Source organism: Mesoplodon densirostris, chromosome 2, assembly GCF_025265405.1.
Source record: "Mesoplodon densirostris isolate mMesDen1 chromosome 2, mMesDen1 primary haplotype, whole genome shotgun sequence".
Taxonomy (NCBI): Eukaryota; Metazoa; Chordata; class Mammalia; order Artiodactyla; family Ziphiidae; genus Mesoplodon; species Mesoplodon densirostris.
In genome coordinates this window covers 110,227,555-110,247,252 of record NC_082662.1, presented here as the reverse complement: position 1 = coordinate 110,247,252, position 19,698 = coordinate 110,227,555, and the positions used below count along the sequence as shown (strand labels likewise).

Below are 19,698 nucleotides of genomic sequence, written 5' to 3'. Positions count from 1 at the left end.
GGTATTAAAAAATAGTATTTTTGGGCTTCCCTGGTGGCGCAGTGGTTGAGAGTCCGCCTGCCGATGCAGGGGACACCGGTTCGTGCCCGGGTCCTTGAAGATCCCACATGCCACGGAGCGGCTGGGCCCGTGAGCCATGGCCGCTGAGCCTGTGCGTCCGAAGCCTGTGCTCTGCAACGGGAGAGGCCACAACAGTGAGAGGCCCCCGTATGGCAAAAAAAAAAAAAAAAAAAAAAAATAGCACTTTTAGGAAACTGATTATTGTAAGTGTTTAATTTTGTCTCATATATAGTTGGCATTGGAAGTTTAGCCCTTCCTTGAATGTATACTGCAGATTTTTAAAAAAGCAAGTTATATATTTATTATGTTTAGTGTCATTTGAAATACCCCCTTTCATATGTTATAAATAAAGTGAAATTTATGTGAAAAAAAAGAAAAAAAAAGAAATCAAATCAATAACCTAAGGTCCTGCATCAAGAAACAAGAAAAAGTAAAAGAAATCAAGCAAACAGAAGGAAGAAAATAATACAAAGCAGAAATCAATGACATTAAAAACAAAAAAGCAATAGATAAAATCAATAAAATGAAAGCTGATTCTTTGAAGAGATCAATAAACTTGACAAAGGAAAAAGATAGAAGACAAATACCTAGTATCAGGAATGAATAGAGACTACAATCACTACAGATTTTGCAGATGTTAAAAGGATAATAAGGGAATATCATGGAAAATTCTACATAGATATATTTGACCACGTAGATGAAATGAACAAATTCCTCATAAGTACAAACTACAACAACTCACTCAATATGATACTGATCATTTGTATAGCTCTATAACTGTTCAGGAAAGTCAATTTGTAATTTAAATATTCCAAGGAAAGAAATCCCAGACCCACATGGTTGTGCTGGAGAATTCTACCAAAAGATTAAAGAAGAATTAATACTAATTCTATACAATCTCTTCCAGAAAATAGAAGAGTACAAAACACTTCTCAATTCATTCTATGAAGGCTGTATTACCCAGACACCAAAACCAGGGGAAAAAAGTTCAAAAAGAAAACTATAGCTATCTTACATAAATATATAAATATTCTAATATCCTAGAAATTTCCCTCATGAATATAGATGAAAAATCTTAACAAAATATTAACAAATAGAATTCAGCAATATGTACAAAGAATTACACACCATAACCAAGTGGGGTTTACACCAGAGCTGCAAGGTAGGTTCAATAGTCAAAGAAAAAAATAGTTTAAATGCTCATAGCTATTATCATACTCAATGGTGAAAAGATGAAATCTTCTTCTCTAAGATCAGGAAAAAGACAAGGATGTCCACTCTACTACTTTTACTCAACATGACATTGGAAGTCCTAGCCAGAGCAATTAGGTAAGGAAAAGAAAGAAAAGGAATCCAAATTGGAAAGGAAAACATAATACTGTCATTATTTGCAGATCAAATAATATTTTATATAAAAAAATCCTAAAGATTCCACAAAAAAACTGTTAGAAATAATCAATGAATTCAGTAAAGTTGCAGGATATAATCACAATACAAATAATACAATAATACAAAAATCTGCTGTTTCTATACACTAATAGCAAAAAATCACAAGGAGAAATTTTAAAAAAAATCCCATTTACAACTGTATCAAATATAATAAAATACCTAGGAATAGATTTAACCAAAGAGATGAAAGACCTGTACACTGAAAACTATAAGACACTGATGAGAGAAACTGAAGAAGACACAAAATAAATGAAAAGATACTCCATGGTCATGGGTTGGAAGAATTTACATTGTTAAAATATCCATACTACCCAAAGCAATCCACAGATTCAATGCAAACCCTATAAAAATTTCAGTGACATATTTTACAGAAATAGAACAAACAACCCTAAAATTTGTATGGAACCACAAAAGCTCCCAAATAGTCAACTCAATCTTGAGAAAGAAGAACAAAGCTGGAGGTATCATGCCCTCTGATTTCAAACTATATTACAAAGCTATAGTAATCAAACAGTATGTTATCAGCATAAAAACAGACACCTAAATCAATGAAACAGAATAGAGAGCCCAGAAATAAGCACACAATTAATTTATGACAAAGGAGCCCAGAATATACAACAGAGAAAGGACAGTCTCTTCAAAAATGGTGTTAGGAAAACTAGAGAGCCACATGCAAAAGGATGAAACTGGACCACTATCTTACACCATACACAAAAATTAATTCAAAATGGATTAAAGGCTTAAAAGTAACACCCTAGGGCTTCCCTGGTGGCGCAGTGGTTGAGAGTCCGCCTGCCGATGCAGGGGACACAGGTTCGTGCCCCGGTCCGGGAAGATCCCACGTGCCGCGGAGCAGCTGAGCCCGTGAGCCATGGCCGCTGAGCCTGCGCGTCTGGAGCCTGTGCTCCACAACGGGAGAGGCCACAACAGTGAGAGGCCCGCGTACCGCAAAAAAAAAAAAAAAAAAAAAAAAAAAAAGTAACACCCTAAACCATAAAACTCCTTTAAAAAAACACAGATGGTAAGCTCCTTGACACTGACCTTGGCAATGAGTTTTTGAATTTGACACGAAAAGCAATGGGAACGCAAGCAAAAATAACAAGTGAAACTACATTAAACTAAAAAGCTTCTGCACAGTCAAGGAAACCATCAGTAAAATGAAAAGTTAACTTACCAAATGAGAGAAAATATTTGAAAATCATATATCTGTTGAGAGATTAACAGCCAAAATACACAAAGAACTTATATAACTCAATAGCAAAAAACCCCCCAAAATTCCAGGTAATAATGGGCAGAGAATCTGAATGGACATTTTACCAAAGAAGACATGTAGATGGCCAAGAGGTACATGAAAACGTGCTCAATATCACTAATTATCAGAGAAATGCAAATCAAAACCACAATGAGCTATCACTTCACACCTGTTAGAATGGCTATTATAAAAAAGACAAGAAATAACAAGTGCTGGTGAGGATGTGGAGAAAAAGAAATCCTTGTGTCCTGTTGGTGGGAATGTAAATTGGTGCAGCCACTATGGAAAACAGTATAGAAGTTCCTTAAAAAACTAAAAATAGAACTACCAGATGATCCAGCAATTTCACTCCTGGGTATAAGTCCAGTAAAAATGAAAGCACTACTTTGAAAAGATATGTGCACCCCCATGTTCACAGCACCCCCACAGTAGCCAAGACATGGAAGCAACTCAGGTATGCATCAACAGAGGTTAGATTAAGAAGATGTAATGTGTGTGTGTGTGTGTGTGTGTGTGTACACACAATGGAATATCACCCAGACTTTAAAAAGAATGAAACTGCCATTTGCAGCAATGTGGATGGACCTAGAGAATATGATGCTTAGTGAAATAAGTCAGACAGAAAAACACAAACACTATATGATATCACTTATATGTGGAATCTAAAAAAACAAAACAAATGTATATGCAAAACAGAAACACACACACAGATATAGAAAACAAACTTGTGGTTATCAAAGGAGAGTGGGAAGAAGGGATGGACAAATTAAGGGTATGGGATTAACAGATACAAACTACTATATAAAATAGTTAAGCAACAAAGATATACTGTATAGCACAGGGAATCATATCCATCACCTTGTAATAACCTATAATGGAATATAATCTGCAAATATACTAAGTCACTATGCTGTACACCTGAAGCTAACACAATATTGTAAATCAACTATACGGCAATAAAAAAAAAAAACCTAACAAACCACAAAAACAGAAGTATGGGAGATGGAGATAAGCCGGTGTAGACTAGGGCAAGGAGTTTGATTTTATTTTAAATAAACTAAGCTCATTTCTCCCTAGAAGCCCCACTAATATTTAAAATAGCTCAACTAGAAAAAATGGCTATGATGGCACGATTCATTAGTGGAAGCTACAGACTGCTTGAGAGCAGGCATTTCACATTTGGGAGTAGCTTCTGAGCATGCTCAGACATGGGGCCCATCCAAGGTCCCCAGTGGCCTGGCTGTAGGTTTGTTCACTGTGGGTTTTCCTTCCCTTCTTTGGATCGCATTGCGCTGGTAAGTCTTCAGTAAATCCTGCTCTATGGCTGCAAATAACGGTCGCAGTCAGTGCTGGGGTTAAAAGCAAACCTAAAGACTCAGTTCCTGTCAAGATAAATGGCAGACACTGTGGTTTGGATTGAAGGACTACAGGCACAATACAGACTACTAACGTTGCTGGCAGATGGTGTGTTTCCTTTAATATTTTCGACGAGAAGTATTCACACTATTTTGTTGCTTTGTTCTTCGACAACTTGCTTCTTGACAGGATGCAGTAAGAAGCACAAATACTATGTGCTGATCTTTCCAAAAATGTTTAGTTTGATCAGAATGTAGGATATTGAACAAGATAATTAGCCTGTCCTCTTCAGGAATTCAATGCCATCAGAAACAACAAAAACAAAGACATCAGGAGAGAGTTCCAGGTAATAAGGACCAAAGTGTAATTTAGAAACTTTAATTAGAACAGGGGAAGATACCAGAACCACAACACACACACTTAATTCTTAATCTCTTGCTCATATATATGTATAATATAGATGCATATGTTAAATGCATCTGAATCTAGATGCATGCACATGCATATGACATTTTTTAAACAATTGTAAAATTTATACCTGGAGCATATATCAGATAATAGTATTGAATTAGTATTAATGTCCTATGATTTGGTAATTGAATTGTATTATGGTTACATAGAATGATGCCCTTAACACCAGGAAATACATGCTGAAGTATTTAGAAGTGGGCATTTTGTCTGCATTTATTAAAGCAACATGAATGAGTGGGTGGGTGAGTGCAGACAGAGAAAAGGAGCAAATGAATGTTAATTGTTGTATTTAGATGAAAAGAATAGAGGTGTTCATTGTATGTTTCTTTCAAATTTTCTGTAGGTTTGAAATTTTTCAAAGTAAATAATTGTGGGGAGAAACGATTGCAAAACACAGAAGGCTGTGAAGAGCTGAGTCCTGGACTAAAACTTGGCTCTCAATGTCTCTCTCCCTTGCAGAAGGTTGTGACAGTGCTCAATGCCACCCACTCATACAAAAAAAATGTAAGTCAGAAGTGTGCTGTACAAACCCATCTAAAGGATCCCTTCCTGCCACCCGGGATTTGTCCTCCTTACATGAATCAGCTTTCTAACACAGAAGTCTGGTAAGTTGGAGGCTACTTTATATGTTTCAAAGCTTCTGAATGAGATGTCCTGATGTTATATTTGATAGCAAAAGACAGACAGAGGGTATGAGGAATTCATTTTTAGAAAAAAAAATCCAAATGAGAGTGGAGATATTTGAAAGCTACCAGTTCCATCTAGGTATGTTATCTCTCTCTCTGTGGGCCCTAAACAGAGACCTCTAGGATGGGACTTTTGCTAGAGTGTATCGGAAATACAACAGTGAACAGTAGGCTCTCAGGATCCTTCTCTGGCAGAGATTCTATCACTGTGTCCTTGGGTCCCGTTAGGTGGATATGTACGAGACCGCGGCTCTGCTTACAGATGCCCAACTGTGGGGGCAGAACTTTTTGTCTGAGTATCTTGGTTCCCAGAGGGTGAGACACAATGCATATTTTCTTTGTAACACCAGGTGTACAATAATATTTAATTTTGGAATGAAATGATACACTCAGACCTGGTTTCTATCACTCTGGGGTATAAATGCAGTGGGCACTTTAAAGTTTCCTGCTTTAAGCTGAAGAAACAAAGCTTTATAATTTTGATTTGCACAAAAAGATGATAGCCAACAGAATGTATAAAAAATAAACTCTATTCTAGGATCTTTATAAACCCCCAACCTTCAAGGAAAAATGACATGTGCTGAAGAGTTGATAAATGGTCTGCAGCGACACTATTCTGACTTATTCTTCACCCAAATCCTTGCCATTTTCTTCCAGCTGCTGCTGACTCCAGTTATCCACAGGATGGGGATGGGAAGGAAAAAGGGTTAGGGCTTCTCAAGATTATCTGAGAATCTAGGTATTAGTGTCCCTGAGGCAGTTGTCACATTTGCAGGCTGAAGGGCTGTGATTTCTGTAATCAAACTATCCATTTGGAGTAAAAGTCTGGAGTGGCTGTGAAATCTTGCTCTTCCTTTCAGATTTGGACTTTTGCTTGTTTTGTTGTTTTTCTCATCAATTGGGGAAATGTTTGTGACTATACTTTGTTGATATAAGACAGAACGTTTCATAGTTCCAGCATTAGTTGTTACCTGAAACAGAAAACAGAAACAAAAACTGAGAATTTTCTATCAGGTTCTGGTATCAGGTTGATACCAAACTGAGGTTTGATTGAGAGCTAAGAGAGGAAAAAGGCCACGTGCCACCTAAATGCAGTTGAGTGGATAAACTATGGTGGTAAGCCTACAGTCTGGAAAGAGAAAGTTGTGCTAGCAGATTAGAGGGAAAGTCCTCTGAAAGATACTGTCTGCACTGTGGTGTGGAACTTAGGCCCCCACCAGCTCAAAATACTGATAGCCCTGCTCAAAGCTGTTGCACCTTTAAGCAGCTTTTAGCTTTAAGCAGCTTTTAGCTAGATCCCTACCACCTCCTGCTCAGTATCAGTTTACTCTCCATTCTACTCTTGTAGAGAAAAATGAAGGCCTTTCACACCTCTCAGGAGAGATGTGCCTAGCTTCAAGCATGCACATTCAGAAACAGTCTGTTCTAGGAAAGAGAGGATATGTTGAATGGAAATCTGGCTCCTAAATCCATGTCTGATTCCTTTTAAATAGGAGGGTGAGGGCTTCCCTGGTGGCGCAGTGGTTGAGAGTCCGCCTGCCGATGCAGGGGACAGGGGTTCGTGCCCCAGTCTGGGAAGATCCCACATGCCGCTGAGCAGCTGGGCCCGTGAGCCATGGCCGCTGAGCCTGCTTGTCCAGAGCCTGTGCTCCGCAACGGGAGAGGCCATAACAGTGAGAGGCCCTCGTACGGAAAAAAAAAAAAAAAAAAAAAACAATAAATAGGAGGGTGGTGTCAAGGGAACAGCCCTAGAATGTGAAACCAGGAGGCTCTCAGTCACCACCTGTGTGATGTGATTTATAATAAGAAATGTATATTTGGTCTTCATCTCTGTTTCTGGCATAGAGCTCCTAAAACCCTTGGAATTTCCTAAGTGATGGAGGGATAAAGGTTATTGTGTTATGTTAATGAGGCAACTTTTGGAAAGCAAGGAATGTGGGGGGCTTGTTGCCAGGAAGGTCGACCTTGTGATTAGAGGGTTGGAACTTCCAGTCCCAGCTCCTGACCTCCTGGGAGGGTTTTTAGTGTTGTGAGAGCTTCCGGGTTGGTGAACACATGGAGGTGCTGGGAGAGTGGCTTGCTCTGAGAGGGCATGGAAGCTCCACACCCTTCCCCCTGCCTTGCCCTATGCATCTCTTCCATTTGCTGTTCCTGAGTTATATCCTTTTATAATAAACCTGTAATCTATTGATAGTAAGTAAAATGTTTCTCTGAGTTCTGTGAGAAACAATTCTAGGAAATTAATCGAACCTGAAGAGGGGGTGGTGATATCCTCTGATTTCTAGCCAGTCAGTCAGAAGTACAGGTAACAACATGGACTTTCAACTGCCCTCAGAAATGGACAGGGTATGGGGGTGTGAGGCAGTCCTGAAGGCCTGAATGCTTAACCCTTAACCTGTGGAAGGGGAAATCTCCCTTACCACATTGGAATTGGTACCAGAACCTATATACCATTCAGGTACAGTTCCTTTGCCCATGAGGAAACAGTAGGTCAAGAGGTTAAGTAGTAACTAAAGGCACATGACCTGTAAATTGAGAAACCTGGGACTGGAATCCAGGCTTCAATAATAGGGTGAATTTTGTAACAAAGTGGTGGATTTCCCAGAGCTACTCATTCCTGGAGCCTGGAGTCTTGGGGACCTGTAGAGGGAGCACCTTTCTAGGCTGAAAAAACTATGAGAATTCTCGGTTGTGAAATAGTTTTGGTCTCCCCATCATCATCTTTTGTTTCGATACCCAGATGTGGCAAGAGAAAAGAGAGATCTGAGAGTGATCTCACCCTGTGGGTTTTGACCACTTATCTCTGGAATATGACTCAGGTGAGCCAGAAGGCTCTGATTTTCTTTCCTGATGTCTGTTTTCATTGTACAGCTGGGCAGTGGACTCCAAGATCTGCCTGTAGAAGTGAGAAGTGCATCCTGTTCCAGGAAATAATTACAGTTTAGACAAGTTACACACATTTGCTTAAGAGGATGCTTTTTGCAGTTCCTTGTCCTGTGTTTCTGTCTCAGCTCAGAACAAAACCGGCACTCAAGGGTTGGGACTTCAGCGTGACGGGGCAGAAGCTTAACTTTCACATGGCCCTTAACAAATGCCAAAACATTCATATGTAATATCACACCTAGCGGCTGCAATTAGAAAGAAACCTTTTCCTATTAAATAGCTGCTGCTTTGGTGTGGGAAGGGGCCAGCTCACTGTCCCAGCACAAGACTGTGGAATGATGGCCTCTGTGTGAATGCAATCTAAGAGGAGGATGTGGGAACAAGAACCACCTTGGGGACCATGAAGAGTAACGAAGACAAAAGGGAGGGGGTGAGGATGCAGCCGTGGAGACCCTCAGTCTGCTGGAAAAAGAGCTCAGAAACCTGAGTTCTGCTGAATGACGATCACACAAGAGGAGAGGAGCAGAAAGTATACAGCACAGGAATCACAAGCATGGCTTTGGAGGTCAGACAGCTCTAGGATGGAGGCATAGCTCAGCCTTGGGGCAAACCTATCAGAGCCTACTTACTCACCTATCAAGTAAGAATAATAGTACCTGCCCCATCTGCCTAGTCAGGCCATTTATAAGAAGTAAGTGAAGTAAGGTATATCAAAGCTCTTGAAGTCTGTAAAGCCCTGCACAGGAGGCTGGTCCTTAGAGAGATACACATGGCCAGAAGCAGGCAAACTTGGGCCTCCCCTACCGTTTCTTTGGCTAGAAATTCTGAGATGATGTTCCAGCTTTTCTGGAAGGCAGGCATTGATGAAAAGGATTCCCTTCAGGTGCTGGCACAGGTTCTGGATCTCATCTACTGCAGCCATTCCCCCAGGACATGGAATGATGTAGAAGGTGGAAAATCCTTACCAGTAATGGGGTGGCCGGGGGCCTCTCAGCAAGATCCCTGCCTTTCACCATTCTTCTGCCAATTCATCTTCTCATCAGGGAACACCAGGTAGCTTCCTTTAAGAGCCCTTAGGCTTTCAAACAAAGCTTGGCCCAGGGCCAAGCTCACTCCATAGAGCCGCCTCCTACACAAGGATCTGGGAAGTCTAAGGGAGGTTGACACAAGGTGGGAAAACGCTGAAGGCCTCTGAGTAGGGGTTGTCTAGCACTGGGAAAGGAGTGGCCCCCTCTTCAGTATGACTTTGTGGGTACTAGGAAGGTATTCCTCTCTACTAAATACCTCTCCCACCTGATTTATGACTGAACATCTTTAAGAGATGGCAAAGACCTCCCTCTGCACCACAGGGTGAAATGGGAAGCAGGAGTGAAGATACCTTTGTAAAGGAATGGACTGAGTAACAAAAGACTCGTACTTATACCCATCACTGGCAAAAAGACAAAACCTAATGTGGTTTATATCACTATGAAAAACTCAGTTAACAGTGAGCAAATTAAGATAGTTTCTTTCTCATGCCTAGAAGAGAATATAAAACGTATTGTCCTCTAACAATCCAAACTTTTGTCCCCAAAGGAAAGTCATTCAAGTAGGGGAAAGGAGATGAAAGTTGAGGTCTTAGTCTGCACACACACACCAATGTGTCTGTTAACCCAGGGGCTCTTACTCATGGAGGAGCTTCGCTGGCTAGTTTGGGTGGGTTTTTTTGGAAAGGGGCATGTTAGTGGTATTGCTGCTAGATTCAGCCATTTCTCTAGTAGATATGCTAGTTGTTGGTTTAGATTAGAATACTGCACTGAGACTAAACCCACAAACAAACAAAAATAACCCCACCAAATCTTGTGTTGCACAAAGAATGGGAACCCTGGCCATTTACCCAAGTGTTGCCAAGATCAGAGCCTTGGCCTTAGGGACACCACCGATATTCTAGTACTAAGATGGAACCTTATGGGGAGACAAGCCACCTGAGGAGGGATGGACACTGGTGCTTGAACTCAGGAACCATGATAAGTGGGCCCCAAATATGGGCAAGACTGCCAATATTCTTGGACAGCTAGAAAATCCTAAGGGACACCGTTCTGGAACTATAAATAGCAAGAACAATTCAGAAAAGCTAAGATGCATCATCTTAAAGAAGGAAGTTTATTAGACAGATTCCATGCATGTGTTGAAGGGTGGCAGAGAGTTTGCCATGATCCCTTCACTCTCTGCATTCTGGTTTGCCTGGGGTTCCTCAGCTTGCATATGCCAGTGGCGGACAGAGGGATGGAGGTGAGGTGTGGACCAGGAACAATGCAAATGCAAATGACCAGACTCACCAGGGACTTGTACTTAAAACTTGGACCCAGAACTGTGTTCAGCCTAATCACTTTTTCATATTTCAAGGTTAGTTTTTAGGGACTGCCTGCAGAGATGATCTCAATCAACGTAGACAGAGGTGGTGAGCATGTAAAAGCTACCAGAGCTTTATTATTCAGTCTTCTGGTTGTTGGGGGTTATTCTCTTTAATTGGGAGTACTCACTGGCTACATCCACAGCAGAGGTCGCCTCCTGCACATCACACACAAAGGCATTCCTGCTGGGAGGCTGGTGGGAGTCGTGGAAACTGGAATGAGTCAGATACCTTTCATCCAGTGAGTCCTCCAGGACTTCATTCACTTCTTCCTCCTGGAACCCCCTGCTGACCCTGGGTGGGGAATGGAGAGGAGGGAGGGTGGAGGGAAGGCAAGACAGGAGATTCAACTAAGGCAACCTGGAACCACAGCCTCACAGCTGGTCCTGATCTGAAGCTCATGGAAGAGGCACCAGAAACCAAAGGGGTCATCCTCTCAGAGAAAGAAAGCGTAACAATCCACTTCTGACTGGGGTTATAGTGTGCCTAGAGTTGGGGTAGGAGAGAGAGCAGCAAGTGTTCAGTGTACTGACCTCATAACGCGGATGAGGAAGTAGACTCAACGACTCCTCTAAAATACACTCTGACACACCGGACACACAGAGACCTATAATATTGGCTTTAAAATACTGTGGACAAATTTTATTTTGCTCCTGAGGCAATGTAACCTCCTAGGGCTCTTGCAGCTTTTAGACCTCTCTCTCTCTCTCTCTCTCTCTCTCTCTCTCTCTCTCTCTCTCTAAATGTTTGATATGATTGACTTTATTTTTCAAGATATTTCTGGCTATGAAACATCTGCCAACATATCTCAGGAAACTGTGCAGAAACCAGATAGGCATCTCACTTTAGCTTTTAACCATGCAGGTTTTTAGAAAATAGAAGCCAGGGATCTCTGGCTGGTTTACCTTTAGGTCAGAATGACTCTAGTTAACTTAACCTGAGGAATTACTAAGGAATGGTAACTAATACAAGAACTGCAAAGAGAACAGAAAACATGTATTAATAGGACATATCATTGTATGATGAATGAATGAAATAGGTACAATCAGCAGTTTCTGGTTTCTCCTGGATCTGGGACCTTTGGCCTCTGGGTTTCTTGCTTCTGGAATCCTCTCTAGATTTCACCATTCCGTTAACAGCCCTTTCATCATTCAGAGTTACCTGGGTGCCAGTGGCTCCTGTCCGTCTTCATCCTTCCTACCATGATGATTTCCTGTGAACCAAAAACAGAGACAGCTAGTAGGAAATTGAGCAGGTCCCATTTCATGCCTTACAAATACAAGGGCCTATCTGACAGAGCCATAATACCCTACATGTTTGTTTTTTGTTTGTTTGTTTTGGGGGGAATTTTTACTTTATTTATTTAGAATTTTAGAATTTTATTTATTTTTTTATACCTACATGTTTGTTCATAACGCTCTGAAAGAATTATTCCAGGAGGGCTCAGGTTGTGTCTTTAGAGGAGTAGCCTGGCAGGCTTTCCTGAGCAACAATGAACACTGTTGCTGGTGTGGTGAATCGTCCCCATGATGTCTGCTACTGAATCCAGGCAAAAAGTTTAAAATGTCCTGTTCCCCAGCACACAGGATACTTGCCCAGCTGTATTCTATACTTCTTCAGCTGTAACCTTCATTTCCCCCACAAACTGGGTTGAGGGACCATGGTTGTGAGTCCCATTATTCCTCTCACACAGACCCTGCAGCAGCCACTGAGGAGTAAATAGTTTAGGAGAAACCACCTGTTTCTAAGCAACTGACTGGACCAAGGGACCTCTGCATGCTGATGACTGTAAAGAGAATCTTCCCTTCTTTTCCGTTTCTCTTTTTTTTTTTCTCTCTCTCTCCTGACCCTGCCCAGAGACCAGCCCAGTTGCAGAACTGTATTGTCGAGGCAGCTGAGCAGGGACCTTAACCACAAATGAGAATCTAGCTCTCTAGTCCAAAAGGGACCTCTTGTCTGAAAAGTGTGAAGAGTGTCCCCTCTTTTTTTTTTTCTTTCTCAATTTTCTTGCCTCCTTGCTCTTAAAGTAGCCCCAGTCGTGTGGAACTGCAAGACAGTGAGACAGGAGAAATGACTGGGAAAACCCAATCTTTCTGAGCAGAGGGACTTGGAAAAAGGACACTTGGGAACTGGAAAGTAGGGAAGAAATGGCAGAGAGGGGAGAGGCTGGAAAACTGTCTACAAACTGTCAAAAATCCCAGGGCTCATCCCCAAACTGAACATGTGTGGAACAGACCCAAGGAATCATGGCAAAGGATTAGAGATCTGAATTACCATATAAAACACTAGCTAGTGCAAACTAAACCTAGTGACATATTTGCTGGACTGACCCAAACAACACATCAAAGTCCCTGAACACTAAACTGACATTGGAACTACTGCCCATAGAAGGTGAGACAGAACTTGCAGTCTGAACCTAGAAGAGGTTGATTGCCCACTAGGAAATAATTTCCAGAGGACTTTAACAGGACCCAGTGTCTCACAATATAATATTCAAAATGTCCAGAGTACAATCTAAAAGTACTCAACATAATAAAAACATATAATCATCTCAACAGATGAACGAAAAGCATTTGACAGAACTCAACATCAATTCAAAATAAAACTCTCAGCAAATAAGGAACTTCCTTAAATAAGTTGAAAGGTTTATTCAGCTGTACCATGCCTGCTCATGTTTGTGTTAGGAGACATAGTTTCTTCTCTGATGTCTGCAGTCGCCATCATAAAACAATAAGTAGAAGGTTTGTTTGTTCATTGAAATATGGATAAATAAGAGAAAACAAACAATAGCTCAACTTGATGAAAGACACTATGATCATTAATTAGAAAACTCAATATTATTAAAAATGTCCATTCTCCTCAAACTTTTCATAGATTTAAAGCAATGACACTCAAAATCCCAACAGGATTTAAATAGATAATGACAAGCTGATTGTAAAATCTACATGGAAAGGCAAAGAACCTTGTTTTAGGCAAAGAGTTCTTAGATAGAACTACAAACTTATGATCCATAAGATGGACTTCATCAAAATTAAGAAATTCTTCTCTCTGAAAGGGAGTTAAGAGAATGAAAAGATAAGCCACAGACCGGTAGAAGATATTGACAAGTCAAATATCTGATAATGAATTTTATCCAGAAATATAAAGAACTCTCAAGACTTAATAATAAGAAAACAAACAACTCAACTTTAAAATGGATAAAATATATGAACACTCACTTTTCCAAAGATATTTGGATGGTCAATAGGCATATGAAAAGATCCTCAAAATCATTAGTGAATAGGCAAATGAAAATTAAAACCACAATGATAAGCAACCACACACCTATTAAAAGACAAAAAGCAAAATACCTGAAAATATCAAGAGCTGGTGTTGGGGAACAGTTGGAATGCTGACTCATCACTAGGGGGAATGTGAAATGGTATAACCACATTGGAAAACAGTTTGGCAGTTTCTTTGTGTGTGTGTGTGTGTGTGTGTGTTACCAAGAAACATTTTTATTTTGCTTGCAGTACCTTTTTGTTAATTGCACAAAATCATGTTTTGTTTTTGCCATTTAATCATTATCACACAATCCTATTCTGAAAGACAAGTGTTCATTAAAAATGAAGCAAAAATGAAAATTCACAACCTTAATTACCTAGAAGGCAGTGTCTTATAAGTTAAACGTACACTCACCCTATGACCCAGCAATCTCACTCCTAGATATTTACCCAAGTGAAGTGAAGTGAAAATGTATTCTCACACAAAAATCTGTATGTGAATCTTAACAGCTATTATTCATAATTGGCCCAAACTGTGGATGAATGGATAAACAAAAAGTGGTACATCTCTATAAGGGAATAGTACTCAGCAATAAAAATGGAACAAACTACTGATACATTCTGGAGATGAAAAGTCTAAAGGGACAGAAAACAGACCCAGTGGTTGCCAGGGACTGGGTTTGGGGAAAATGGCTGACTACAAAGAGGCACAAGGGAACTTTTAGGAGTGATGGAACTAGTCTACATCTTGATTGTGGTGGTGCTTTTACCACTGCATGCATTTTTCAAGACTCACAGAACTGATACTACAATGGGTCATTTTACTGTATGTCAATTATCCTTAAAAACCAAAACTGATTGGATGGCTGCTGCCTCCTGGTCCAAAACCCTGTGATGAAGGAGGCAGTTGTAACAATGTGGCCTCCAGCCCCGTGTATTCTCCCCTGTACTCGCCCCCAGCCAGTCCTCACATTGTCATAGTCCCCAGAATGTGAGGTGAACGGCAGGTGGAGTGTAAGCACCTGACCGTCCTCTTCTTTTAAAATTGTAACCCGAGTGCCTGATATTATTACTGATTCCTGAGGCATCCACTTCAAAGACAGCCATCTCATAGAATCACATGGGCAGCTACAGGACTAGATGAAGAAGCAGGCTGCCCCACCTCTGAAGTTCCTCTTGATTTAGAGATCCCTGGTTGATTTAGATAACTGGTGTTTGACCGCTTCTTTTTCTTTCCTGCACTTTAATTCCCCCTCTTCTGTTTTAAATTCACAAATAAAGAGTGAACCCACAAAACCCTAGGCACCCCAGCCTCAACCCAAATTAAACAGAACCACAGGCCAGTGCTGTCTCCCTCTCTACCCCTGACCTCACTGGGCGGCCCTGGGGGAGCCGTGTACCCTCCAGGAAGTGTGAGTAATACACCTCATGTTTTTCAAAGTTCCCTGATGGTTGTTGTTGAGGTGTATCTTGCAATCATAATAAGAACCACAAGGGTTGGTCCAGCCATAACATTGGCTTCAAAACGGGAAATGTCTGTGGGGGATTGCCTCGGGCCCAGGGGAGGACCCCCAGGTTTTTCTAGCTGACAGCGTCACTATCCTTTGGCTGAGACTGGCACAAAACAGCAGGACATCTGGCTAAAAAGTCACACTTAAAGTCGTGGAGGTACGGAGTCTTATGTGAGGCTAGGACCTTGGGAGGAGCTAAGGGTCCTCAGAACCTGTAAGCCAACTTACCAGTGGTGAGTTTGCTGGCAAGTCTCTCTGCCAGCTGGCTTCCTTGGGCCAGTAGCTCACAGAATCTCTGTCTCTGGTAGTAGGTAACGTCAGTGCTCCTGAGGAGACTCCCAAAAGACTTGACTGTGTTCTTTGCATGCTGCATGAAAAAATAACAGACACCTTTCCCTTCCTGTAGCTTCTGTCGTAAGTGGGTCAGTTCTCGGGCCTGAGCCTGAATTAGGGGATCATATCTCCTAGAGTGGGAAAGAAAAGTAAAATGTAAAAGTGAAAGTCATGAATGATAAATTATGGGAATTTCAGCAGAGATATCTCTTAGATTACTCGTAAGAAATTCCCCATGTTGAATTCTTGCACAGGTTGTGTGCCTTGCCTGTGACAGAGGGAATGAGTAAAATAGCATTGGGTTTGTCTCTTTCTTTTTCATTAATTTTGCTTTAAAAAGAAGCCCTTTCAGTTCCTCACTTCAGCCCACACCCATTTCAATGTCATATGCAACATCAAGCATTATGCAGAAAGTGTGTGTGGTGGGAAGTCAGGTACAGAAGTATTGGACAGGTACATCTGATATTAATTGAAAGGATGAAAAGAAAAATCAGTGAGAGGGTCAAGATGAAGAGCATTCCTTTGAATGACTAGAAGATAAGCCGTAATTAGTAAGGAGGCACTTAAGAGTAACAATTAAAATTCTGAGTAACAATTGCATTACTCTATGTGGGATTTCACAGTTTTCTAATTATTGTACAAATATTTCCAATAGATAGATTCCAATCTAGAATGTGAGCTCTGTGAGGCTGGAGACAGTGCCGTATTACCCAAGTTACAGTACACAGTAGCGTGTATACACCCAAGTAGGCAATCAGTTAATACTTAGAACCACGTAATCCTAATACTAGACTAGATATTGTCATCTACCCCATCTGATGCCTGAATCTCCTCACCACTAAGTGATCTTCTACAGACTGTCTTTCAAACTCTATTCCTTAGAGTTCCTAAAAAGTGTCAGAGGAGGTAAAGGCAGAGACCAGGAGAAACAGGGCTCCAGACCTAGGCCTCCTTCAATCAAATATCTCTGCTTTAGTGGGTCTTACAAAATTGAGCTTCTCAGATTTCTTTTTTTTTTTTTTTTTTTTTTTTTGCGGTATGTGGGCCTCTCACTGTTGTGGCCTCTCCCATTGTGGAGCTCAGGCTCCGGACGCGCAGGCTCAGCAGCCATGGCTCACGGGCCTAGTTGCTCCGCGGCATGTGGGATCTTCCCAGACCAGGGCATGAACCCGTGTCCCCTGCATCGGCAGGCGGACTCTCAACCACTGCACCACCAGGGAAGCCCTCAGATTTCATTTTAACCAAGGTTAAAAGACGTCTTAAATGCCACAATCTACCCTATGTTTGAAACTCTCTAAGGATGGGCAATGCTGGTCCTTGCAAATTAATAATTCATTTCCTAGGCAACAGCTGCTCAATTATCTATCTACTCAATGGCTCTCCCAGTTAACACTCCACATTGTCTGATACTTTGAAAAAAAAAATCAAAGTTGGGGAGGAGAAACATTATTATCATAAAAGGTACTTTGGAAAACTGGAAATTAGGAGTGTCTCCTTGCCAGCCATGGCCAAGCCCCGGGCCTGTCAAGAGCAGAGGTCCTCGCAGTCCCCAGGCTGCCACCACCCCAGGGGCCTAGTCTTAACACAGGCCCAACCCTGAGGCTGCATAACCTGGGGCAGTCACCATCAAAAAGCCCCTCTCAGGGGTCAGGACTCCATTGCCAGCATGAAGTCCTTAAGTCGGGACTGAATAACTAATAAAAATCAAATCTAGGGCTTCCTTGGTGGCCCAATGGTTGGGAGCCCACCTGCCGATGCGGGGGACACGGGTTCGTGCCCTGGTCCAGGAAGATCCCACATGCCGCAGAGTGGCTGGGCCTGTGGGCCATGGCCACTGAGCCTGCGCATCCGGAGCCTGTGCTCCGCAACAGGAGAGGCCACAACAGTGAGAGGCCCGCGTACCGCTAAAAATAAATAAATAAATTAATTAATTAAACAAAACCAAATCTAATATTAAAAAAAGATGACAATCACCACACTTATAAAAAGTAAGAACAAGTATAATAATTACAGCAAATATTTGTTGAGAGCTTCACATGTGTGAGAGAGGGTTCTAACCACTGGTAATCATGCATTTAATCTTCATAATTCTCTGAGGTAGACACTGTTCGTATTTCCATTTTACAGATGACGTAGCTGATGTAACTGAGATGCTGGAAAGTTAAGTACATTTGCCCAAGGTCACACAGCTAGAAGCCACATTGCTAGTATTCCAACCCAGGCATGTGTCTCCATTTTATTCATATAGTATTTGAGGGAGAATCCAGAGGCCTAACTAGTCCACCATCCAGTTCCCACAGCCCCACAGGCTGTCTTTGTCTAGTTCTGGGCCTGCCGTGTACATTTCTGCCCTTCTCCTTGCACAGATTTGCTCTTTATTCTATCAGCCTGGGCTTCCCCACTTCACACACTTTCCCACACAGCTTCCTCCTTACCCAAGCCTTGCAGCCGGTCTCATCTTCTCTGCCAGCTCCCCCTCCTCAAGCAGCACTTCCTCCTCCAGCACAGATTCAATGAGGTCTTTGTACTCTTCACACTCTGGGGAAAAGGAGACGCTGCCTCAGGGGAAAGCTGGACAGGCTGCTGTGGTCACTGCCTTCAAGGGAGGAGGCAGGGTCCATCCTGGGGACTGATGTAACCTTGGAAGCAGGCTCTACGCAGGGATTTCCACATCTGATTCCTCAGCCTCCCAACTACTTGGCATTTGATTCCTCCCCATGTTAGAGCTGAGGAAAGAGAAGCTCACAGGCAGGTATAATAACTTGCTCAAGATGACTCAACTGGAATGAAGCAAAGTCAGAATTCACATACCCTGAATTCTGACTCCAAAACTTTACCAAGCCTTGCAGCCTCTTAAGTAGAATATTAACCTGGGGCATGGAGTAGGAATTTCCCGTGTTTTGGGGAAGGCTCCAAGGACTGTAGGGCTGACAGTTGTCCCACATTGAGTGTTTCTGTAATTCCCCAATATTTCAAAGATTTAAAAAATTTTTTATTTATTCATTTATTTTTGGCTGTGTTAGGTCTTCATTGCTGTACGTGGGGTTTCTCTAGTTGCAGTGAGCGGGGGCTACTCTTCATTGTGCGGGCTTCTCATCGTGGTGGCTTCTCTCACTGTGGAGTACAGGTTCTAGGCGGGCGGGCTCAGTAGTTATAGTGCCCGCTCTTAGTTCCTCCGCGCCATGTGGGATCTTCCCCGACCAGGGCTCAAACCCATGTCCTCTGCATTGGCAGGTGGATTCTTAACCACTGCGCCACCAGGGAGGTCCCTAAAAAGTTTTAAAGTTTATCTGGATACAAACTGTGTAAAAATGTGTATGAAGGGAAAAAAGTCTGAAAGACATATGCTCAAATGCTAACAGGTGCTGTGTGTTAGTCTGGAGGCAGAACTAATACACAGTGTTTGCCAAGGCCCTCTTCTAGTAGATTTTCGAGAATTATCATCCTGTGATCATCACCGCTACCTGAGGAGGTAGATACTAGTCCTAGTAGCATTACAGATGCAGAAACTGAGGCAGAGATAAGATAAATAACTTGGTTTTAAATCCAGGAAGTCTGGTGCCAGGGTACATGCTCTTAATCACTGCACTGTATTACCTTTACACAAAGATGTTGGATGATACCTTTATTCTTCTGCAGTTTCAAAAAAAGCTGCATTATGATTATAATAATTGATACTAAAATCCTAACATTCCCACACCCCAAAGCTTGTCTTTTCACTTCTTTGACAAGTAGGCTTTAATTTCTACTTTTCGGCCCATGTCAGTAAGTTGGATAGCAAATTTTATACTCCATTGGTTTATTGAAAAATACTGGTAGAAATTTGAAAGCAAACTCAATTTCAGGGTCAGTAAGAATCCTCCCCTTATATCCCTGTCCCTCTAGTGCCCTTGCTCCCCTGTTCCTCAGTCACTACAGCTCCACCCCTCCACTCTGTTATTGATGTTCTCATCTCCGGATATCTGTGGTGCACTTGGGAACAGAGAGCTTTAAACTCCTTTAAGGTAGATGGGGTCTCCTATCACTTCTTTCTCCCTGAGTG

At 41.8% G+C, this 19,698-nt stretch overlaps 1 protein-coding gene across 1 annotated transcript in view; it reads right to left on the bottom strand.

Moving 5' to 3' along the window:
- LOC132503582 (neuroblastoma breakpoint family member 6-like protein) overlaps nucleotides 1–19,698 on the bottom strand; it is a 32,247-nt gene that overhangs the window by 12,015 nt on the left and 534 nt on the right. Inside the window, 4 exon segments of the mRNA XM_060120146.1 lie at nucleotides 10,680–10,843; nucleotides 11,711–11,762; nucleotides 15,552–15,787; nucleotides 18,092–18,192. Of these exon segments, the coding sequence (XP_059976129.1) occupies nucleotides 10,680–10,843; nucleotides 11,711–11,762; nucleotides 15,552–15,787; nucleotides 18,092–18,192 (553 nt within the window).